The 25,523-nt window shown below is 44.5% G+C and overlaps 1 protein-coding gene across 1 annotated transcript in view; it reads left to right on the top strand.

Annotated features, from left to right (window-relative positions):
• The window catches only part of LOC106578186 (broad substrate specificity ATP-binding cassette transporter ABCG2-like), a 44,782-nt gene extending 19,490 nt beyond the window's left edge, over nt 1–25,292 (top strand). The window contains exons 3-16 of the mRNA XM_045711410.1: nt 8,492–8,551; nt 9,317–9,431; nt 9,766–9,918; nt 10,129–10,286; nt 12,816–12,967; nt 13,255–13,356; nt 13,535–13,667; nt 14,334–14,451; nt 14,771–14,853; nt 16,895–16,984; nt 17,225–17,349; nt 22,694–22,848; nt 23,333–23,502; nt 23,649–25,292. Coding sequence (XP_045567366.1) covers nt 8,492–8,551; nt 9,317–9,431; nt 9,766–9,918; nt 10,129–10,286; nt 12,816–12,967; nt 13,255–13,356; nt 13,535–13,667; nt 14,334–14,451; nt 14,771–14,853; nt 16,895–16,984; nt 17,225–17,349; nt 22,694–22,848; nt 23,333–23,502; nt 23,649–23,796 — 1,762 coding nt within the window. The 3' untranslated portion in view covers nt 23,797–25,292. The remainder of the gene's footprint in view (nt 1–8,491; nt 8,552–9,316; nt 9,432–9,765; nt 9,919–10,128; nt 10,287–12,815; nt 12,968–13,254; nt 13,357–13,534; nt 13,668–14,333; nt 14,452–14,770; nt 14,854–16,894; nt 16,985–17,224; nt 17,350–22,693; nt 22,849–23,332; nt 23,503–23,648) is intronic.
• Nucleotides 25,293–25,523: the final 231 nt, after the last annotated feature.

The raw sequence follows: 25,523 nt of genomic DNA on the forward strand, positions 1-25,523 counted from the left end.
CCACTCAGATCAAACACATGACTCTAAACTTTACCTTTTGTATCAGAGGAAGGAAGCAGGTTCAGGAGACCAGCAGGAGGAGACACACACACACACACAGACACACACACACACACACACACACACACACACACACACACACACACACACACACACACACACACACACACACACACACACACACACACACACACACACACACACACACACACACACACACACACACACACACACACACACACACACACACACACACACACACACACACACACACACACACACACACACACACACACACACACACACACACACACACACACTACCCTAAATAATATTAAACCCAGATATTTCCTAAATAATACCTATTGAATCAGAGGAAGGAAAGGGACTGGTTCTGAGGCTCAGCAGGAGAACACACACACACACACACACACACACACACACACTTAAACACATAAACACACTTAAACACAAACAACACACACGTACACACGCACACGCACACACACACACACACACACACACACACACTGGGACTGGGGTCATGTGTCAGTACATGGACCCTGCTTTCATAAGTCCATTGTCTAACATAGGGAAACGATGACTCTCAACATGTAACAACAAACATTCTCCCATGGCTTCAACTACACTGAACAGAATATAAAGGCAACATGTAAAAGTGTTTGTTTCCGTGAGCTGAAATGAAATATCCCCAACATTTTCCATACACACAACAAACCAAAAAATATTTCTCAAAATGTTTATGCAAAAAAATATGTTCTACATCCCTGTTAGTGACCAATTCTCCTTTGCCAAGATTATCCATCCACCTGACAGGTGTGGGATATCAAGAAGCTGATTAAACAGCATGGTCATTACACAGGTGCACCTTGTGCTGGGGGACAATAAAAGGCCACTCTAAAATGTGCAGTTTTGTCACACAACACAATGCCACAAGTTTTGAGGGAGTGTGCAATTGGCATGCTGACTGCAGGAATGTTCACCTGAGCTTTTGCCAGAGAATTTAATGCTAATTTCTCTACCATAAGCCACCTCCAACATTGTTTTAGAGAATTTGGCAGTGCATCCAACCGGCCTCACAACCGCAGACCACGTGTATGGCGTCGTGTGGGCAAGCGGTTTGCTTATGTCAACGTTGTGAACAGAGTGCCCCATAGTGACGGTAGGGTTATGGTATGGGCAGGCATAAGCTACAGACAATGTACACAATTGCATTTTATCGATGGCAATTTAAATGTACAAAAATACTGTGACGAGATCCTGAGGCCCATTGTGAGGCTAATTTATTTTAAAGGTTATCTGTGACCAACAGATGAATATCTGTATTCCCAGTCATGTAAAATCCATAGACTAGGACCTAATGAATTTATTTCAAATTTTACTGATTTGTTCAAATGAAATGTAGCGCAGTATAATATGTGTTCAGTATGCCTACTATCTATGGATTCAATCCCATCAGCTGTGGATGCACCTTACCTTGACATTTTAAAGGTAAATTCTGATTGAGTTGACATGTTTACTGGAAATGCGGTCTCTGCGAACATGAAATCATTGCCTTTAAAAGGTGTAACTAACAGTTAGTAAATGTACACTAGGTTTACTAACAGTTAGTAAATATACACTAGATTTACTAACAGTTACTAAATATACACTAGATTTACTAACAGTTACTAAATATACACTAGATTTACTAACAGTTACTAAATATACACTAGATTTACTAACAGTTACTAAATATACACTAGATTTACTAACAGTTACTAAATATACACTAGATTTACTAACAGTTACTAAATATACACTAGTTTAGTAACAGTTACTAAATGCAGAGAAGAATGGGAGAAACTCCCCAAATACAGGTGTGCCAAGCTTGTAGCGTCATACCCAAGAAGACTCAAGGCCGAAATCGCTGCTAAATGTACATCAACAAAGTACTGAGTAAAGGGTCTGAATACTTATGTAAATGTGATATTTCGGGGGGGTTTCAAAAAATGTGCAAACATTTCCAAAAAACAGTTTTTTTTGTGCTGTCATTATGGGGTATTGTATGTAGATTTCAGAATAAGACTGTAACGTAAAACAAAATGTGGAAAAAGTGAATTGGTCTGAATTCTTTCCAAATGCACTGTAATATCCAGGAACCTAGACTTAAGCTCATCAGAAATTCCACATTGTGTCTGAAAGATCATTCAACAACACCTGTGAGAATGAAGAGGTGTGTTCTCTTTAGTATTTATATAAATAATACCCTCTCCCCTCTCTCTCCCCTCTCTCTCCCCTTTCTCTTTCTCCACCCTTTCTCTTTCTCTCCCCCTCTCTCTCTCTCCTCTCTCCCCTCTCTCTCCTCTCTCTCAATCTCCACCCTTTCTCTCTCTCCCCCTCTCTTCCCCCTCTCTCTCCTCTCTCCCCTCTCTCTCTCTCCCCTCTCTCTCCCCTTTCTCTTTCTCCACCCTTTCTCTTTCTCTCCCCTCTTTCTTCCCTCTCTGTCCCCTTTCCATCGCTCTCCCCTCTCTGTCCCCTCTCTTCCCTCTCTTCCCTCTCTGCCCTTTCTCCCCTCTCTCTCACCTCTCTCTCCCCTCTCTCTCCCCTTTCTCTTTCCCCACCCTTTCTCTTTCTCTCCCCTCTTTCTTCCCTCTCTCTCCCCTTTCCATCACTCTCCTCTCTTTCCTCTCTCTCACCTCTCTCCCCCCTCTCTCACCTCTCTCCCCCCTCTCTCCCCTCTCTCCCCTCTCTCTTCCTCCTCTCTCTCCTTTCTCTTCCCTCTCTCTCTTTGTCTCCTCTCTCCCCTTTCTCTTTATCTCCCCGCTATCTGTTAAAATGCGTAATATTTATATGTATGCAGATGATCCTGGTATGTATGCCGTTGCCCCAACTGTAGACCGGGTGATGTTAGAGCTGCAATCTGACTTTGTTACCTTATAAAAAGCCCTGGTTTGTTTTAAACTGCTACTTAATATGGGCAAGACTACATTTATGTTGTTCTCGAAATTCTTGCAATAATGTTTCAGATGGCCTACATTATTAGTTAATTTAATGGTTCTCTCATCAATTGGGTTCCTGCCTATAAATATCTGGGCGTTTGGATTGTCAAGGATTTAATGTTTAAATAACGTACTGATGAGCTAGTTAAAAAGCTAAGATTTAAAGTGGGCTTTTTTTTATTTTATTCGAAATAGAACTTGCCTCTCCCTAAACAGCAGGAAGCAGATTGTACAGTCAACTTTCCTGACAGTTCTTGACTGCTCACACCATATAGCAGAATTCAGCTGCCACTACTCTTAAACCATTGGATGCTGTTTACCATAGTAGGGCCCTTCACTTTATCACAGGTGACAGTTTGAATACTCATCACTACATCCTGTATTAAAGGTTGGCTGGTCCTCAGTTTGAATACTCATCACTACATCCTGTATTAAAGGTTGGCTGGTCCTCAGTTTAATACTCATCACTACATCCTGTATTAAAGGTTGGCTGGTCCTCAGTTTAATACTCATCACTGCATCCTGTATTAAAGGTTGGCCGGTCCTCAGTTTAATACTCATCACTACATCCTGTATTAAAGGTTGGCTGGTCCTCAGTTTGAATACTCATCACTGCATCCTGTATTAAAGGTTGGCTGGTCCTCAGTTTAATACTCATCACTACATCCTGTATTAAAGGTTGGCCGGTCCTCAGTTTAATACTCATCACTACATCCTGTATTAAAGGTTGGCTGGTCCTCAGTTTAATACTCATCACTACATCCTGTATTAAAGGTTGGCTGGTCCTCATTAAAGTCCCCTAGATCACTTCCCTATTCTCTTTTTGTTTAGAGAGCTCTACTACACAAGCTTCTGATTTACCTGACTATGTTGTTGAACTATAAAAACATCAGTTACCACCACATTCACAGAGTTGGTTAAATCTTGAGGTTCCTTGGGTCTGCGCCAAATTAGGTAAATCCGCTTTTGGTTTTAACGCGCCTCACTGCTGGAACACTTTGCAGAACTCATTACGATTGGATGTTCTGGTGCTGCTCAGGCAGCTTAATGTGTTAATTAAGGATCTAGTAGCTGAGGAATGTTTTTCTGTTTTTCTGTTGTGTTTTGTATTGATTCATGTTTTATCTTACATTGTAATTGGTGTTGAATTGCTGTCATCAGGGCACCTGTCAGAAAGAGATCCTGGTCTCAATGGGTTTTAAACTGCATAAATAGAGAATGAAACAGAATAAGAAATTCCCTATGTAGTGCACTACTTTGACCAGGGCCCATTGGCATTATATCCCCTATGTAGTGCACTACTTTGACCAGGGCCCATTGGCATTATACTCCCTATATAGTGCACTACTTTAGGTGTTGTACTGTAGGTGTTATATTGTAGGTGTTATATTGTGGGTGTTATATTGTAGGTATTATATTGTAGGTGTTATATTGTGGGTGTTATATTGTAGGTGTTATACTGTAGGTGTTATATTGTAGGTGTTATATTGTAGGTGTTGTACTGTAAGTGTTATACTGTGGCTTCACAGCATTTTTAGATTGGAAGAAAATGGTGGAAAATATGCAGCTGGGGGCCTGACGAGAGAGCGGATATCAACACATTGCTTTAACTAATTATGACAAATCTTAAGAAATGTGATAAAGTACTGACTTTTCAACTAAGTTACATTACTTCGGATGACAATTAGTCTTACAAACCGCAGAGCATATCATTACAACAGTTGCTTGTATGTTCCATTTTTACCTTTATTTATCTGGGCAAGTCTTAAGAACAAATTCTTATTTTCAAGGATGGTCTAGGAACAGTGGGTTAACTGCCTTGTTCAGGGGCAGAACGACAGATTTGTACCTTGTCAGCTCAGGGATTCAAACTTGCAACCTTTCAGTTACTAGTCCAATGCTCTAACCACTAGGCTACGCTGCCGCCCCCATTAACTTTAGTTGGCTACTAATACTTTGAACTTGCCAGTATGTTACCTATATTCTATCTAACTTACTACCCAATGTTTATTGACTTCCTTCTTAGCTTAGCTAAGTGTTGACGTAGTCTTAACTTAGCTAAGTGTTGTAGTCGTTGTGCGTTCTCAACGGACATGGTTAGTGAAGTCGTAAGATGTCAAGCTAGTCATTTGTTATGCTAACAAGCTATCATGAAGTCGTAAAATGTCTAGCTAGTCATTTGTTATGCTAACAAGCTAGCATGATGTCGTAAGATGTCTAGCTAGTCATTTGTTATGCTAACAAGCTAGCAAAAAGTTGCATGGCAACTGCATCAACTTCCGGCAGACAGGTGAAGCTCAACTGAATGGATACCGTTCGTTTACAGTATACTCAAATAAATTAATAGTATATAGTATGTAGTATATACTCATTAAGTACGTAGTGTATAGTATGTCAGTGTGGGTATTGGAACACAAGTTTGTGTGAGAGGTGAACATCACCTGATATACCTCATTATACACTCCCTACCTACAGCAACATCACCTGATATACCTCATTGTATACTCCCTACCTACAACATCACCTGATATACCTCATTATATACTCCCTACCTACAGCATCACCTGATATACCCCATTATATACTCCCTACCTACAGCAACATCACCTGATATACCCCATTATATACTCCCTACCTACAACATCACCTGATATACCTCATTATATACTCCCTACCTACAGCAACATCACCTGATATACCCCATTATATACTTCCTACCTACAACAACATCACCTGATATTCCCCATTATATACTCCCTACCTACAGCATCACCTGATATACCTCATTATATACTCCCTACCTACAACAACATCACCTGATATACCCCATTATACACTCCCTACCTACAGCAACACCACCTGATATACCTCATTATATACTCCCTACCTTCAACATCACCTGATATACCCCATTATATACTCCCTACCTACATCAACACCACCTGATATACCTCATTATACACTCCCTACCTACAGCAACATCACCTGATATACCCCATTATATACTCCCTACCTACAACATCACCTGATATACCACATTATATACTCCCTACCTACAGCAATATCACCTGATATACCTCATTATATCTCCCAACCTACAACATCACCTGATATACCCCATTATATACTCCCTACCTACATCAACACCACCTGATATACCTCATTATACACTCCCTACCTACAGCAACATCACCTGATATACCCCATTATATACTCCCTACCTACAGCAACACCACCTGATATACCTCATTATACACTCCCTACCTACAGCAACATCACCTGATATACCCCATTATATACTCCCAACCTAGAACATCACCTGATATACCCCATTATATACTCCCAACCTACAACAACACCTGATATACCTCATTATATACTCCCTACCTACAGCAACATCACCTGATTTACCCCCATTATATACTCCCTACCTACAGCAACATCACCTGATATACCTCATTATATACTCCCTACCTACAGCAACATCACCTGATTTACCCCCATTATATACTCCCTACCTACAACAACATCACCTGAAATAACTCATTATATACTCCCTACCTACAGCAACATCCCCTGATTTACCCCCATTATATACTCCCTACCTACAACAACATCACCTGATATATCCCATTATATACTCCCTACCTACAGCATCACCTGATGTACCTCATTATATACTCCCTACCTACAGCAACATCACCTGATATACCCCATTATACACTCCCTACCTACAACAACACCTGATATACCCCATTATACACTCCCTACCTACAACATCACCTGATATACCCCATTATATACTCCCAACCTACAGCAACATCACCTGATATACCTCATTATATACTCCCTACCTACATTAACAATACCTGATATACCTCATTATATACTCCCTACCTACAACAACATCACCTGATATACCCCATTATATACTCCCTACCTACAACATCACCTGATATACCCCATTATATACTCCCTACCTACAGAAACATCACAACAATACCTGATATACCTCATTATTGCTATGAAATAATATATTACTTAGTTTTTATTGGATGACTTTGTCACGTCCTGACCAGTGAAAAGGCTCATTTTGCCATAGTAGAATGGTCAGGGCGTGGCAGGGGGCGTGGCAGGGGGCGTGGCAGGGGGCGTGGCAGGGGGTTGTTTTGTGTGTTTTGGGGTTAGTTGGTTTCTAGGGGAATTTGTTCTAGTTTTCATTTTCTATGTTTCGTTTTCTATGTTTTGGCCGAGTATGGTTTCCAATCAGAGGCAGGTGTCTTTCGTTGTCTCTGATTGGAAGCCATACTTAGGCAGCCTGTTTTCCTTTGGGTTTTGTGGGTGGTTGTTTTCCGTATAGTCTGTGTACCTTACGGAACTGTTCCCTGTCGTTTGTTTTTTCTTGTGATAGTGTTACTCATTAAAAAGTAAAGAATGAGCACTCAACACGCTGCGCCTTGGTCTTATCCTTTCGACGCTTGTGACAGACTTTGTTATTTTTAATTCCTTAAAGTCATCGGTCAGCCAGACCTTCTAACGTTATGTGTTGCCATACTGTCTGTAGTCATTCTGTTCAGCTGCCCAGTCTAATTATGCTGCAGAGCTGTCTGTAGTACTCACCCTGTAGCCCTCTCTCTTGTTGTTATATGGTATATCTGGTCTGTGTGTATCTAACATAACAGGGTTAAAGTGGATCCCTCTCTCTTGTTGTTATATGGTATATCTGGTCTGTGTGTATCTAACATAACAGGGTTAAAGTGGATCCCTCTATCTTGTTGTTATATGGTATATCTGGTCTGTGTGTATCTAACATAACAGGGTTAAAGTGGATCCCTCTCTCTTGTTGTTATATGGTATATCTGGTCTGTGTGTATCTAACATAACAGGGTTAAAGTGGATCCCTCTCTCTTGTTGTTATATGGTATATCTGGTCTGTGTGTATCTAACATAACAGGGTTAAAGTGGATCCATCCAGAGATCTGTATATAATGACAAGATGCTCATGTCTCCCCCCCTAACAGTGGGAGCCCAAAATCAGCCCATAGAAACGCATTGGGCTGATTTTGGACAGATTTTGGAGAGAGTGAAACCTCTCAATTTGCATCTTCCTCTCTGATCTATCTGAGCCCCCCCCAAAATGTACGCAATGGATTATGGTCATTGTAGTTCATTAACACGTTTCGGCGGCAGTTAATCACTCGGCACTAGAAAGCATATCCAACAGAACAACCTAGTGATGCTTATGTCATGTTATAGATGTGTTATAAACACTTATGTCGCTAGAGATAAACCATTAAAAATATTATTTGAGAGCAAACATAAAATGTACATATATTTTATTATAATCGAATTATTATCATATAGAGGTTTGAAAAAAAAAAAAAAACTGTTTTACCAACTGCCAACCGTAGTCTTGGAGAGCATCTGCTGAGGCATCCGATTGGTTGTCCAGCTCAGCACTAACAGATGTTGGTTTCCTGTCTCTTCAGCGGTCTGATGAAACCAGGGCTGAACGCTATCATGGGGGCCACAGGAAGCGGGAAGTCATCGTAAGTGACATTTCAGCTGATTCAGACAAAACCTTGTGATTCTCATTGAACTTTGTGAACTAACATTATGATGAATGGTTGTGATGTGGTTGTTTAAAAAAAGTTTGTATTATAGTTGTGTAAAGGTTGGGGTCGTGTTGTATTATAGTTGTGTAAAGGTTGGGGTCGTGTTGTATTATAGTTGTGTAAAGGTTGGGGTTGTATTATAGTTGTGTAATGGTTGGGGTTGTGTAAAGGTTGTATTGTATTATAGTTGTGTAAAGGTTGGTGTTGTATTATAGTTGTGTAAAGGTTGGGGTTGTATTATAGTTGTGTAAAGGTTGGGGTTGTGTTGTATTATAGTTGTGTAAAGGTTGGGGTTGTGTAAAGGTTGTGGTTGTGTTGTATTATGGTTGTGTAAAGGTTGGGGTTGTATTATAGTTGTGTAATGGTTGGGGTTGTGTTGTATTATAGTTGTGTAAAGGTTGGGGTTGTATTATAGTTGTGTAATGGTTGGGGTTGTGTAAAGGTTGTGGTTGTGTTGTATTATGGTTGTGTAAAGGTTGTGGTTGTATTATAGTTGTGTAAAGGTTGTGGTTGGGGTTGTATTATAGTTGTGTAAAGGTTGGGGTTGTATTATAGTTGTGTAAAGGTTGGGGTTGTATTATAGTTGTGTAAAGGTTGGGGTTGTATTATAGTTGTGTAAAGGTTGGTGTTGTATTATAGTTGTGTAAAGGTTGGGGTTGTATTATAGTTGTGTAAAGGTTGTGTTTGTGTTGTGTGAAGGTTTCTGGATGTGCTGGCAGCCAGGAAGGACCCAGCAGGTCTAGCAGGAGAGGTTTTGATAGACGGAGCTCCTCAACCTCCCAACTTCAAATGTCTCTCAGGATATGTGGTCCAGGTAGGGACCCACTCACACACAGATACACACACACACACACACACACACACACACACACACACACACACACACACACACACACACTGACACACACACACACACACCAGTGACCAGACTATAGTTACGAGTGTCTGGTCTTCTCTCTCTCTCTCTCCCTCTCTCTCTCCCCCCACCCTCTCTCTCTCGCTCTTTCTTTCTCTCTCTCTCTCTCCCTCTCTCTCTCTCTCTCGCTCTCTCCCTCTCTCTCTCCCCCCTCCCTCTCTCTCTTGCTCTTTCTTTCTCTCTCTCTCTCCCTCCCTCTCTCTCTCGCTCTTTCCCCCCCACCAACCGTCAGGATGATGTGGTGATGGGGACTCTGACTGTGAGGGAGAACTTCCGTTTCTCTGCAGCGTTGCGTCTCCCGTCCTCCGTCAGCCAGAAGGAGAAAGAGGACAAAGTCAACAGACTCATCAAAGAACTGGGCCTCACTAAAGTAGCAGACTCACGGGTCAGTGTTCACGGGTGTATGTGGGGGGATGGAGGGGAGAGGACAGAGAGTATGTGTGTGTGTGTGTGTGTGTGTGTGTGTGTGTGTGTGTGTGTGTGTGTGTGTGTGTGTGTGTGTGTGTGTGTGTGTGTGTGTGTGTGTGTGTGTGTGTGTGTGTGTGTGTGTGTGTGTGTGTGTGTGTGACTATGAATGTGTGTATTCTGTCTCCAGGTTGGTACCCAGTTGATCAGGGGTATATCAGGAGGGGAAAGGAAGAGGACAAACATCGGTATGGAACTGATCATCGACCCTCCTGTTCTCTTTCTGGATGAACCCACCACCGGCCTGGACGCTAGCACAGCTAACTCTGTACTACTACTGCTCAAGAGGTAGGACCTGGGTATTGTAGTTCTAATATTGTAGGGTTAGTCTGGGTATTGTAGGTCTAATATTGTAGGGTTAGTCTGGGTATTGTAGTTCTCTTTCTGGATGAACCCACCACCGGCCTGGACGCTAACACAGCTAACTCTGTACTACTACTGCTCAAGAGGTATTGTAGTCTGGATATTGTAGTGCTAATACTGTGGGGTTAGTCTGGGTATTGTAGTGCTAATACTGTGGGGTTAGTCTGGGTATTATAGTTCTAATACTGTGGGGTTAGTCTGGGTATTATAGTTCTAATACTGTGGGGTTAGTCTGGGTATTATAGTTCTAATACTGTGGGTTTATTCTGGGTATTATAGTTCTAATACTGTGGGGTTAGTCTGGGTATTATAGTTCTAATACTGTGGGGTTAGTCTGGGTATTATAGTTCTAATACTGTGGGGTTAGTCTGGGTATTATAGTTCTAATACTGTGGGGTTAGTCTGGGTATTATAGTGCAAGTCTGGGTGGGTGTTGTAGTCTGGGTATTGTAGTCTGGGTGGGTATTGTAGCCTGGGTGGGTGTTGTAGTCTGGGTGTTGTAGTCTGGGTGTTGTAGTCTGGGTGTTGTAGTCTGGGTGTTGTAGTCTGGGTGTTGTAGTCTGGGTATTGTAGTCTGAGTGTGTGTTGTAGTCTGGGTATTGTAGTCTGATTGTGTGTTGTAGTCTGGGTATTGTAGTCTGGGTGGGTGTTGTAGTCTGGGTATTGTAGTCTGGGTACTGTAGTCTGGGTATTGTAGTCTGGGTGGGTGTTGTAGTCTGGCTACTGTAGTCTGGGTACTGTAGTCTGGATGGGTATTGTAGTCTGGGTATTGTAGTCTCGGTATTGTAGTCTGGGTACTGTAGTCTGGGTGGGTGTTGTAGTCTGGGTACTGTAGTCTGGGTACTGTAGTCTGGGTACTGTAGTCTGGGTATTGTAGTCTGGGTATTGTAGTCTGGGTACTGTGGTCTGGGTATTGTAGTCTGGGTACTGTAGTCTGGGTATTGTAGTCTGGCTGGGTACTGTAATCTGGGTACTGTAGTCTGGGTACTGTAGTCTGGGTGGGTGTTGTAGTCTGGGTACTGTAATCTGGGTACTGTAGTCTGGGTACTGTAGTCTGGGTACTGTAGTCTGGGTGTTGTAGTCTGGCTACTGTAGTCTGGGTATTGTAGTCTGGTTATTGTAGTCTGGATGGGTATTGTAGTCTGGGTATTGTAGTCTGGGTACTGTAGTCTGGGTGGGTGTTGTAGTCTGGGTACTGTAATCTGGGTACTGTAGTCTGGGTACTGTAGTCTGGGTACTGTAGTCTGGGTGTTGTAGTCTGGCTACTGTAGTCTGGGTGTTGTAGTCTGGTTATTGTAGTCTGGATGGGTATTGTAGTCTGGGTATTGTAGTCTGGGTACTGTAGTCTGGGTGTTGTAGTCTGGCTACTGTAGTCTGGGTATTGTAGTCTGGTTATTGTAGTCTGGATGGGTATTGTAGTCTGGGTATTGTAGTCTGGGTACTGTAGTCTGGGTGGGTGTTGTAGTCTGGGTACTGTAGTCTGGGTATTGTAGTCTGGGTACTGTAATCGGGGTATTGTAGTCTGGGTATTGTAGTCTGGGTATTGTAGTCTGGGTACTGTAGTCTGGGTACTGTAGTCTGGGTACTGTAGTCTGGGAATTGTAGTCTGGGTACTGTAGTCTGGGTACTGTAGTCTGGGTGTTGTAGTCTGGCTAATGTAGTCTGGGTATTGTAGTCTGGATGGGTATTGTAGTCTGGGTATTGTAGTCTGGGTACTGTAGTCTGGGTGGGTGTTGTAGTCTGGGTACTGTAGTCTGGGTACTGTAATCTGGGTATTGTAGTCTGGGTATTGTAGTCTGAGTGTGTGTTGTAGTCTGGTATTGTAGTCTGAGTGTGTGTTGTAGTCTGGGTATTGTAGTCTGAGTGTGTGTTGTAGTCTGGGTATTGTAGTCTGGGTGGGTGTTGTAGTCTGGGTATTGTAGTCTGGGTATTGTAGTCTGGGTATTGTAGTCTGGATATTGTAGTCTGGGTATTGTAGTCTGGCTACTGTAGTCTGGGTATTGTAGTCTGGTTATTGTAGTCTGGATGGGTATTGTAGTCTGGGTACTGTAATCTGGGTACTGTAGTCTGGGTGGGTGTTGTAGTCTGGGTACTGTAGTCTGGGTACTGTAGTCTGGGTACTGTAATCTGGGTACTGTAGTCTGGGTGTTGTAGTCTGGCTACTGTAGTCTGGGTATTGTAGTCTGGTTATTGTATTCTGGATGGGTATTGTAGTCTGGATGGGTATTGTAGTCTGGATGGGTATTGTCGTCTGGGTGGGTGTTGTAGTCTGGGTGTTGTAGTCTGGGTACTGTAGTCTGGGTACTGTAATCTGGGTACTGTAGTCTGGGTACTGTAGTCTGGGTACTGTAGTCTGGGTACTGTAGTCTGGGTACTGCAGTCTGGGTACTGTAGTCTGGGTACTGTAGTCTGGGTATTGTAACACTAACCCTCCTCCTCCTCTCTCTCTATCAGGATGTCTAGTCATGGCCGTACCATCATCCTTTCCATCCACCAGCCTCGTTACTCCATCTACCGTCTGTTTGACAGTCTGACTCTACTGGTTAGCGGTAAACAGGTTTACCACGGCCCCGCTCAGAGCGCTCTGGACTACTTCTCTAACATTGGTGAGACTAAATCATTACAAATGTCATGTTTCTAGTGATTCTAAATCACACTCCTCCTGCTAACCACAGTGTAGCCTCAGCTCTCTGCTGGCAAACCAAGTTATGAAATGTCAGAAGTTACTTAACAGTTATTATATCCATCATTCTATTGTCTGTCTTTAGAGGTTACTAAGATGAGATACACTGAATGTATCTCAAATGCATCAATGTTTCAACCTTTCCTGTATCCAAACCTTATCTGTATCTATAAACAATGTAATTACAACTATGATGTCATCATTACCCAGGGTACACTTGTGAACCCCACAACAACCCGGCTGACTTCTTTCTGGACGTGATCAACGGAGATTCTACCGCCATCGCCTTCGACAGGATAAAAGATGCAGACGGTGAGTTCTGATTGGCTAAGGAGCCGGGTCAGTGGGCGGGATCAGTCAGGTCATCCAATGGGAGACATATGTTTTCTCTTCATATCCTCCCCTCCCTAACTTTGTTTACCCTGCATTTACCTCTGTTCTGGCCCCTCTATCCCTTCCCCTCCCGTTTTCTCCAACCCCCCTCCCCCAGACTCTGACCCAGACAGGGTAACCAGTTCCAGGCAGAACATCGAGGACCATCTGGTCCAGGAGTACCGGGGGAGCCAGTACTATGGAGAGTCCAAGGCCCAGTTAGAACGCATCACCATGAACAGGGAGTACAGGTACCAACACACACTCTCTGTCTCTCTCTCTCTCTCTGTCTCTATGGTATCTGTCTCTCTCTGTTTCTGTCTCTCTATGGTCTCTCTCTCTGTCTCTGTCTCTCTCTCTCTCTGTCTGTCTCTGTCTCTCTCTCTCTCTCTCTCTGTCTCTCTCTCTCTCTGTCTCTATGGTATCTGTCTTTCTCTGTCTCTGTCTCTCTATGGTCTCTCTCTCGCTGTCTCTCTATGGTCTCTCTCAATGGTCTCTCTCTCTGTCTCTGTCTCTCTCTCTCTCTGTCTCTATGGTATCTGTCTCTCTCTGTCTCTGTCTCTCTATGGTCTCTCTCTGTCTCTGTCTCTCTATGGTCTCTCTCTGTCTCTGTCTCTGTCTCTCTCTCTGTCTGTCTCTGTCTCTCTCTCTCTCTCTCTCTCTGTCTCTCTCTCTCTGTCTCTGTCTAATTCTCTCTCTGTCTATGGTCTCTCTCTATGGTGTCTGTCTGTCTGTCTGTCTGTCTGTCTGTCTGTCTGTCTGTCTGTCTGTCTGTCTGTCTGTCTGTCTGTCTGTCTGTCTGTCTGTCTGTCTGTCTGTCTGTCTGTCTGTCTGTCTGTCTGTCTGTCTGTCTGTCTGTCTGTCTGTCTGTCTGTTCTCTGCAAGTTAATGGACAATCTTCTTGTTGTTCTCTTCAGTGTGAAGACTCCCTCTCGGACCATCACGTACAACACCTCCTTCTCTACTCAGTTCAGATGGGTCCTGAAGAGAACCTTCACTAACCTCATCCTCAACCCTCAGACATCCTTCGCTCAGGTGTGTGTGTGTTACACTCACAGAAGTTCCAAAATAATGAAGACATTTCAAATGTCATATTATGTCTATATGCAGTGTTGTAATGATGTGCAAATAGATAAAGTACAAAAGGGAAAATAAATATGGGTTGTATTTACAATGGTGTTTGTTCTTCACTGGTTGCCCTTTTCTTGTGGCAACAGGTCACACATATTGCTGCTGTGATGGCACACTGTGGTATTTCACCCAGTAGATATGGGAGTTCATCAAAATTGGGTTTGTTTTCAAATTCTTTGTGGGTCTGTGGTATCTATCTATCTAATCTATCTATCTCATCCAGATTGGAGTGACTGTATTCCTGGCCGTCATCGTTGGAGCTATATTCTTTGGAGTGAAGAATGACCAGAGTGGCTTGCAGAACAGGTGTGTGTGTATGAGTTTAACGTGTGTGTGTGTGTGTTTAATATAATATATTACCGTTTTTTTTTCAATTGCTGACATGCATTGGTCAAAACTGAAGTCGCATCGTAAAAACTCTTCACACGGTCAGTGAAACAGAAGTGTATGTGGACCAAACTGTGAATAATTTTTCATTGCTTTCACACAGAATGCATTCAATGACCACATTCTTCTCAAAATCCATGAACTCTTTCCTCATTCATACTCCACCACCTTCAAAACTATATATTTGCAGCACATTTTCAAATGTTAACACATTGTTTCCAAAACTGTTAGAATGTAACGGCCGTCGTGAAAATGAGACCAAGGTGCAGCGGAGGATGTGTTCATCGTGATTTTAATGGACCGAATGAACACAATACAAAAATAAACCAAAAAAACGACCAGCAACAGTTCTGTCAGGTTAACAAAACTAAACAGGAAAATATTCACCCACAAAACCCAAAGGCAAAACAGGCTGCCTAAGTATGACTCCCAATCAGCAACAACGATGTACAGCTGTCCCTGATTGGGAGCCATACCAGGCCGAAACAAAGCAATCCCAAACATAGAAAAACAGACATAGAATGCCCACCCAAATCACACCCTGACCAAACCTAAATAGAGACATAAAAAGGATCTCTCAGGTCAGGGCGTGACAACGTAACACATTCAAAACAGAACGATGGCAAATGGCATTTCTGCAGTAACCAGATTGAAAATGTAGAACATTTCAGAAGAATATTTAATCATTCCAAACAAGCAATTTCATCTGAAAGCCTACTCAAGTTTTTTTGATTTACATTTTGTTTTTATTTCACAGTTATTTAACCAGGTAGGGCAGTTGAGAACAAGTTCTCAGTTACAACTGCGACCTGGCCAAGATAAAGCAAAGCAGTTTGTCACGTCCTGACCAGCAGAGGGAGTAATTGTATTAGTTTTGGTCAGGATGTGGCAGAGGGTTTGTGTTGGGTGTAGGTTCTAGGTAGGTTTTCTATGTGTAGGTTGGGTGCTGGACTCTCAATTGGAGGCAGGTGTTTCTAGTTGCCTCTGATTGGGAGTCCTATAAACAGGTGTGTGTTTTTCTTTGTGGTTGTGGGTAGTTGTTTGTGAGCACTGCTTTGTTTATCCTGCCACACTGTTCGTGGCGTGAGTATTGTTTTTTTCCTGTGGATGCTTTACTCGTGTTTTATTAAAAAGATGAGTATCCACATTCCCGCTGCGTATTGGTCCTCCCTTCAACACAACGACATTATTTGTGACACAGTTCGACACAAACAACAACACAGAGTTACACATGGAATAAACAAAACATACAGTCAATAATACAATAGAAAAAATCTTATACAGTGTGTGCAAATGAGGTAAGATAAGGGAGGTAAGGCAATAAATAGGCCATTGTGGCGAAGTAAATACATTATAGCAATTAAACACTGGAATGGTAGATGTGCAGAAGATGAATGTTCAAGTAGAGATACTGGGGTGCAAAGGAGCAAGATAAATAAATAAATACAGTATGGGGATGAGGTAGTTTGGTGGGCTGTTTACAGATGGGCTATGTACAGGTGCAGTGATCTGTGAGCTGCTCTGACAGCTAGTGGCGAAGTGTCCTGTTTTTAGTCTCGTTACCAAACAGACAAAAGAGGACGACTTCGAAATGATTTAGTTTTGGAAACAAGGAAGACAGGTTGGTGGGGAAAGAAGAGTGGCAGGGTTGGATTAGACATTCCAGGAGATACTTTACAAGATGCATCGCCAGAGAAGACATAAGATGTGATGTTGATGAGAACTTGTGGCCAAATGCAGGAGAGATGGAGAACTAGAACCCTCACAGTACTGTACAGTATGAGTGATTATACTAGACATGTTATATACTACACACTATACTATACAACGCTCTAACCACTAGGCTACCTGCCGTCCTAATCGTGTGTGTGTGTGTGTGTGTGTGTGTGTGTGTGTGTGTGTGTGTGTGTGTGTGTGTGTGTGTGTGTGTGTGTGTGTGTGTGTGTGTTGTCTCTACCAGGATGGGTGCTCTTTTCTTCATCACCACCAATCAGTGTTTCAGTTCCGTGTCTTCTGCTGAGCTCTTCATCACCGAGAGAAAATTGTTCATGTGAGTAACACACACACACACACACACACACACACACACACACACACACACACACACACACACACACACACACACACACACACACACACACAGGGGTGAGAGAGAAAGAGAAAGAAGGGAGAGAGAGCAGGACAGGAAGAGAGAGAGACAGAGCCCATCTCCAGTCATAAATACATTAGTGGTTACTACAGAGTATCAGTCTAACCCCCCCTCTCTCTCTCTCTCTCTCTCTCTCCCCAGTCATGAGTACATCAGCGGATACTACAGAGTATCAGTCTACTTCCTGTGTAAGTTACTCAGTGACATCATCACCTTAAGGACACTCCCTGCCATCTTCTTCAGCTGTGTGGCTTACTTCATGATCGGTGGGTAGACCCTTCACCCACGTAGACACAGTGAACACTAACCCTAACCCTTGATCGGTGGGTAAACCCTTCACCCACATATCGCTGGGTAGACCCTTCATACACACACAAACAAGCCAATAAATGAACACACACACGCACACATCATTAGTCAGTTTCATGTCACATCTTTTCTAGTATAATATACTGCTCAAAAAAATAAAGGGAACACTTAAACAACACAATGTAACTCCAAGTCAATCACACTTCTGTGAAATCAAACTGTCCACTTAGGAAGCAACACTGATTGACAATACATTTCACATGCTGTTGTGCAAATGGAATAGACAACAGGTGGAAATTATAGGCAATTAGCAAGACACCCCCAATAAAGGAGTGGTTCTGCAGGTGGGGACCACAGACCACTTCTCAGTTCCTATGCTTCCTGGCTGATGTTTTGGTCACTTTTGAATGCTGGCGGTGCTTTCACTCTAGTGGTAGCATGAGACGGAGTCTACAACCCACACAAGTGGCTCAGGTAGTGCAGCTCATCCAGGATGGCACATCAATGCGAGCTGTGGCAAGAAGGTTTGCTGTGTCTGTCAGCGTATTGTCCAGAGCATGGAGGCGCTACCAGGAGACAGGCCAGTATATATGGAGACGTGGAGGAGGCCGTAAGAGGGCAACAACCCAGCAGCAGGACCGCTACCTCCACCTTTGTGCAAGGAGGAGCAGGAGGAGCACTGCCAGAGCCCTGCAAAATGACCTCCAGCAGGCCACAAATGTGCATGTGTCTGCTCAAACGGTCAGAAACAGACTCCATGAGGGTGGTATGAGGGCCCGACGTCCACAGGTGGGGGTTGTGCTTACAGCCCAACACCGTGCAGGACGTTTGGCATTTGCCAGAGAACACCAAGATTGGCAAATTCGCCACTGGCGCCCTGTGCTCTTCACAGATGAAAGCAGGTTCACACAGAGCACATGTGACAGATGTGACAGTCTGGAGACGCCGTGGAGAACGTTCTGCTGCCTGCAATATCCTCCAGCATGACCGGTTTGGTGGTGGGTCAGTCATGGTGTGGGGTGGCATTTCTTTGGGGGGCCGCACAGCCCTCCATGTGCTCGCCAGAGTTAGCCTGACTGCCATTAGGTACCGAGATGAGATCCTCAGACCCCTTGTGAGACCATATGCTGGTGCGGTTGGCCCTGGGTTCCTCCAAATGCAAGACAATGCTAGACCTGATGTGGCTGGAGTGTGTCAGCAGTTCCTGCAAGAGGAAGGCATTGATGCTATGGACTGGCCCGCCCGTTCCCCAGACCTGAATCCAATTGAGCACATCTGGGACATCATGTCTCGCTCCATCCACCAACCCCATGTTGCACCACAGACTGTCCAGGAGTTGGCGGATGCTTTAGTCCAGGTCTGGGAGGAGATCCCTCAGGAGACCATCCGCCACCTCATCAGGAGCATGCCCAGGCGTTGTAGGGAGGTCATACAGGCACGTGGAGGCCACACACACGACTGAGCCTCATTTTGACTTGTTCTAAGGACATTACATCAAAGTTGGATCAGCCTGTAGTGTGGTTTTCCACTTTAATTTTGAGTGTGACTCCAAATCCAGACCTCCATGGGTTGATAAATTGGATTTCCATTGATTATTTTTGTGTGATTTTGTTGTCAGCACATTCAACTATGTAAAGAAAAAAGTATTTAATAAGATTACTTCATTCATTCAGATCTAGGATGTGTTATTTTAGTGTTCCCTTTATTTTTTTGAGCAGTGTATTTCTATGTTCTATGTCCCTTCAGGTTTTAAGCTACAACAGTTCATGATCTAGTATTATATTTCTATGTTCTGATCTAGTATTATATTTCTCTGTTGTGATCTAGTATTATATTTCTATGTTGTAATCTAGTATTCTATTTCCATGTTCTAATCTACCGTTATATTTCAGTTCTCATATAGTATTGTATTTCTATGTTCTGATGTAGTATTGTATTTCTATGTTCTAATCTAGTATTATATTTCTCTATTATATTTATATTTTCCGATCTAGTATTATGTTTCTCTGTTCTGATCATTTATTATATTTATCTGATCTGATCTAGTATTATTTTTCAGTTCTCATCTAGTGTTATATTTCTATGTTCTGCTCTAGTATTATATTTCTATGTTGTAATCTAGTATTATACTTATCTTTTCTGATCTAGAATTGTATTTTTGGTCTGATCTAGTATAATATTTATATGGTCTGATCTACTGTATTCCTGTTCTAATCTTGTCACGTCCTGGCCAGTATAAGGGTTAATTGTTATTGTAGTTATTGTTAGTCGTGGCAGAGGGTATTTGTTTTATGTGGTTCGGGGTGGTGTTTTGGAAAAAGGGCGTTTGATTTAGTATTTCCGGGTTTTTGGTTTATGATCTATGTTTATGTAATTCTATGTTTAGTCTAGGTAGTCTGTTTCTATGTAGAGTTAATTGGGGTGGACTTCCAATTGAAGGCAGCTGTGTGGTGTTGCCTTTGATTGGAAGTCCTATATTAGTTGGGTGTGTTTGTCTGTGTGTTTGTGGGAGATTGTTTCTTGTTTTGCTGAGTGAGCCTTTCAAGACTGTTTCGTTGTTCGTAAGTTCGTTTTGGTGTTCACTTAGTTTGTAAATAAATACACAAGATGAGCATCAACATTCCTGCTGCATTTTGGTCCTCCATAACCAACGACAACCGTGACAGAATCTCCCACCAAACCAGGACCAAGCAGCAGAGGAAGGAGCAGAGGAATTTCGAATTGGACAAACGAGAGAGATGGACTTGGGAGGAGATCTTGGGGGGAGAAGGCTCCTACACTTGGGAAGAGATCCAAGCAGGAAAAGATCGCCTTCCATGGGGACAGGTGGTAAGCGAGAGAGAGGAATGGCGAAAGGCTGGTATGGACCGGGAACGTTTCCGAGGATCACGACTGGCGTTGAAGCACGAGAGGCACCCCCAAGAAATATTTTTTTGGGGGCACACGGGTAGTTTGGCTAGGCCTAGGAAGAGCCGGAGGCCAGCTACCCGTGGTTTTATGGAGGAGCGTATTAGGTGGAGAGCGCCATGTTTCACTGAGGAGCGCACTATCTCACCCATACGCACACACAGTCCGGTGCGCGTTATTCCAGCCCCTCGCAGGTGCCGTGCTAGAGCGGGCATCCAGCCTGGTAGGAGGATGCCTGCGCAACGCATCTGGTCGCCGGTACGCCTCCGAGGACCAGGCTACCATCAGGCCCCTGCACAGCCCAGTCCGCCCTGTACAAGCACCCCGCTTGTGCAGGGCTACTAGTTCCATCCAGCCAGGACGGGTTGTGCAGGAGGTAAGATCAAGACCGCCTGTGCGCCTCCATAGCCCTGGGTTTCCAGCTCCTGTCTCTCGTGCGGACCCGGAAGTGCGTCAGCCCAATCCGACTCGTCCTGTTCCCGCTCCCCGCACTAGCCTGGAGGTGCGTGTTCCCAATCTGGTACGTCCAGTACCAGCACCACGCACCAGGCTTCAAGTGCTTCATCCCAGTCCGACGTCGCTAGAGCTGCCCGTCAGTCAAGAGTCGCCCGAGCTGCCCGTCAGTCAAGAGTCGCCCGAGCTGCCCGTTAGTCAAGAGTCGCCCGAGCTGCCCGTCAGTCAAGAGTCGCCCGAGCTGCCCGTCAGTCAAGAGTCGCCCGAGCTGCCCGTCAGTCAAGAGTCGCCCGAGCTGCCCGTCAGTCAAGAGTCGCCCGAGCTGCCCGTCAGTCAAGAGTCGCCCGAGCTGCCCGTCAGTCAAGAGTCGCCCGAGCTGCCCGTCAGTCAAGAGTCGCCCGAGCTGCCCGTCAGTCAAGAGTCGCCCGAGCTGCCCGTCAGTCAAGAGTCGCCCGAGCTGCCCGTCAGTCAAGAGTCGCCCGAGCTGCCCGTCAGTCAAGAGTCGCCCGAGCTGCCCGTCAGTCAAGAGTCGCCCGAGCTGCCCGTCAGTCAGGAGTCGCCCGAGCCGCCCGTCAGTCAGGAGTCGCCCGAGCCGCCCGTCAGTCAGGAGTCGCCCGAGCCGCCCGTCAGTCAGGAGTCGCCCGAGCCGCCCACTAGTCAGGAGCCGCCCGAGCCGCCCACTAGTCAGGAGCCGCCAGAGCCGCCCACTAGTCAGGAGCCGCCCGAGCCGCCCACTAGTCAGGAGCCGCCCGAGCCGCCCACTAGTCAGGAGCCGCCCGAGCCGCCCACTAGTCAGGAGCCGCCCGAGCCGCCCGCTAGTCAGGAGCCGCCCGAGCCGCCCACTAGTCAGGAGCCGCCCGATGCCAGAGCCGGCCAGACTGCCCGGAGATGCCAGAGCCGGCCAGACTGCCCGGAGATGCCAGAGCCGGCCAGAATGCCCGGAGTCGCCAGACTGCCCCGAGCCGCCAGACTGGCCCGACTGCCTGGAACGGCCAGAACCGGAGCCACCTCCAGATATAGGTGGGTTGGGGAGGGGGGGTGTAGCACAGTGCCGTCATTGACGGCAGCCACCCTCCCTTCCCTCCCTTTAGTAGGGGGGAATTATGGTTTTGTTGTTTGGGGTTGTTGTTTTTTTAGTTTTTTTAAGGTGCTTCCGGGGTTAGCACCTTTAAGGGGGGGTACTGTCACGTCCTGGCCAGTATAAGGGTTAATTGTTATTGTAGTTTGGTCAGGACGTGGCAGAGGGTATTTGTTTTATGTGGTTCGGGGTGGTGTTTTGGTAAAAGGGTGTTTGATTTAGTATTTCCGGGTTTTTGGTTTATGATCTATGTTTATGTAATTCTACGTTTAGTCTGTTTCTATGTAGAGTTAATTGGGGTGGACTTCCAATTGAAGGCAGCTGTGTGGTGTTGCCTTTGATTGGAAGTCCTATATTAGTTGGGTGTGTTTGTCTGTGTGTTTGTGGGAGATTGTTTCTTGTTTTGCTGAGTGAGCCTTTCAAGACTGTTTCGTTGTTCGTAAGTTCGTTTTGGTGTTCACTTAGTTTGTAAATAAATACACAAGATGAGCATCAACATTCCTGCTGCGTTTTGGTCCTCCATAACCAACGACAACCGTGACAAATCTGGTATTATATTACTCTGTTCTGATCTAGTATTATATTTCTATGGTCTGGTCTAGTATTATATTTCTGTTCTGGTATTATATCACTCTGTTCTGACCTAGTATTATATTTATATGGTCTGATCTAGTATTATATTTATATGTTCTGATCTAGTATTATATTTCTATGGTCTGGTCTAGTATTATATTTCTATGGTCTGGTCTAGTATTATATTTCTATGGTCTAGTATTATTCTATGGTCTGGTCTAGTATTATATTTCTGTTCTAGTATTATATTACTCTGTTCTGATCTAGTATTATGTTTCTATGTTCTCCAGGGTTTAAAGCTACAGTGGAGGCCTTCTTCCTGTTCATGTTGACCGTAGCTCTGGTAGCCTATACAGCTACTGCCATGACCATGGCTATTTCAGCTGACCAGAGTGTTGTGGCGATCGCCAACATCTTCATGACCATAGCCTTTGTCTTCATGATGGTGAGAGACAGAGAGAGAAAGAGAGACATTTGTGATTGTTTCCTTATCTTGTTTTGGCAATGTTAGCAGATGTTTCCCATGCCAATGAAGCCCCTTTAAATTGACACACACACACACACACACACACACACACACACACACACACACACACACACACACACACACACAATATAAGATGATTATAAACATGAAAAATGATGTTGCTCTCCTCTTCCACCTCTCCTCCTCTCCCCTCCTCACCTCTCTCCTCCCCCCACTGCCCTTCCCTCCTCTCCTCCCTTCTCTCCCATCCCCTCCCCTTCCCTCACCTCCCCTCCTCTTCTCTCCTCACCCCTCATATTCCCATCCCCTCCGCTCCTCACCCCCCCTTCTAAAATCTCCTCTTCGCTCCCTTCCTCTCCTCTCCTCACCCCTCCTCTCCTAAAATCTCCTCTTCTTCATTTCCCTCCCTCCCTCCCTCCCCTCCCCTCCCCTCCTCTATCAGATCTTCTCAGGCCTGTTGGTGAACCTGCCCAGTATTGTTGAGTGGCTAGCTTGGTTCCAGTACCTCAGCATCCCTCGGTACGGACTAACAGCTCTCCAGATTAATGAGTTTGTAGGTCTGCAGCTCTGTGGAGACATTCCCCTCAACGGCACCTTGCCCCCTGGTATGACGTAAGTGATAATGTCTCACGATACCTTTTTAAATTATCCATTGATGTCAGGAGAGATATTTTACAAGGGAGATTTATCTCTCAGTGAGATTCTCCATAATTGTAGTGTTTGTTTCTGAGGTAGGAACCTTTCTATCCTGTGTCCAGATGCACGGGGGAAGACTTTCTGAAGAACCAGGGGATCGACTACACCGCGTGGGGGCTGTGGCAGAATCACGTTGCCCTGGCGATCATGACCGTAATCTTCCTGGCGATCGCGTACTTCAAACTACTCTTCACCAAGAAGTTCACATAGAGGTTAGGGGTCATGGGCTAAGCCTATTGTACACCTTCCCGTTCCTTTCCGTCCCCTTGGTCCGCTCAAACGAAATGCTGCAATATCCAACTTCAACTTCTCTCAGCATGGGACTCTGAAATGTCAGCATGGGACTCTGAAATATCAGCATGGGACTCTGAAATATCAGCGTCCAAAGTACACTTTTCAAGTGAGGTGCGCAGATGCGGACGGGAGCGGATGTTAGATTGAAGCGGAAGTTGAAATGAGGTATTTAGAGGTCAGGGGCGGTGTTCCATTTAATTGTTTTGGGTACTGAGCACATTTCAGGTCTAGTGAACGGAAACTTGAAAGTTGTGAGAATTCTGTGCAACTTCCGGGGCGCACGTTTTCAGTGAACAGTGAGGTTGTACCCTTTACAGTTTTAGACAGTAGCTAACAGGCTATTGTGGCTATTGGAGCATAATGTAGGCCCCACCAACAACAACCAATGGAGCAAATCACATAACAGCTTTTGATTTTGCGCATGGATATGCACTTTGATCTGAAAAGCGCCTTGACTCGAGGGTGATTGAAAGACCAGTTGTGAGCTCCATGTCACAATTGAATTCTATTCCGTTGCGCTCTGCCTCTGGCTACAACAAAATCACAGACTCAATCAAAGTTAGATTTGTTCTGGTTGGTGGGTTTTTTTTGCATTAAAAAGGGGCTGATATAATGTTGATTAGATTACAGAATAAAACATTGATCTATGTAGTGCAAACTAAATGGGGTGAACTCAGTGAATTTCAATCTCTTACGTTTCTGCTCGTCCTGGTATTTCTTCTGCGTGGCAGTCCTGGTATTTCTTCTGCGTGGCAGTCCTGGTGGGGTCAGGGGTTAGGGAAATTATCATCATCACCACCACCATCAATCATTGTTCCCAACCAATACTTTCAATGATTTGTCTACCAATGTGTCTTATCTACAGACGTTTAAAATCATGCCTCAAGATGCCTATGTGATTGTTTTGAGCCATTCGTGTTTTATGACGTGCAATTTGTTCCAACGTTTTATCGATGCAACACAATTAACGTGTAATGATACCAAATATATTGATGATTTGGTGCTCTGTAAGCACAGATAATAAATACTTATGCATTAGTCCTATGTTACTCCCAAACAGCACCCTGTCCCCTACTGTTGAACAGGGCCCCTAGGACTCTGGACACAAGTAGTTCCCTACAAAGGGACTAGGGTGCTGTTTAGGACACAGTCCTAGACATTGTTTATATTTACGTTTTGTACACTATCGACAGCACAGGAGGCTGGTGAGGGAAGGATGGTGCATAATAATGGCTGGAATGGAATCAGTCACATAGAAACCACGTGTTTGCTGTGTTAGATACCAATCCCTTAACTCCGTTCCTGCCATAACTATGAGCCCTACCTCCACAATTATGGTACCACCAGCTAGCTACCTGTGATGAACAGTATAAAAACGTGAATTATGCAAATAAAACACGATTACAACTTTGTACTTGTTCTATTTCCACTCCTGTGTATCAACCCTCTCTCTCTCTCTCTCTCACTCACTCACACACACACACACACACACACACACACACACACACACACACACACACACACACACACACACACACAGGTCCCGCAGATGACAGAACATACAGGAGGGAGATGTAGACAGACCTGAGGGAGAGGTAGACAGAGGTAGACTGACCCATCCTCGCTCTCTCCCAGTCTCAATC

The sequence above is a fragment of the Salmo salar genome, unplaced genomic scaffold, assembly GCF_905237065.1.
Source record: "Salmo salar unplaced genomic scaffold, Ssal_v3.1, whole genome shotgun sequence".
Taxonomy (NCBI): Eukaryota; Metazoa; Chordata; class Actinopteri; order Salmoniformes; family Salmonidae; genus Salmo; species Salmo salar.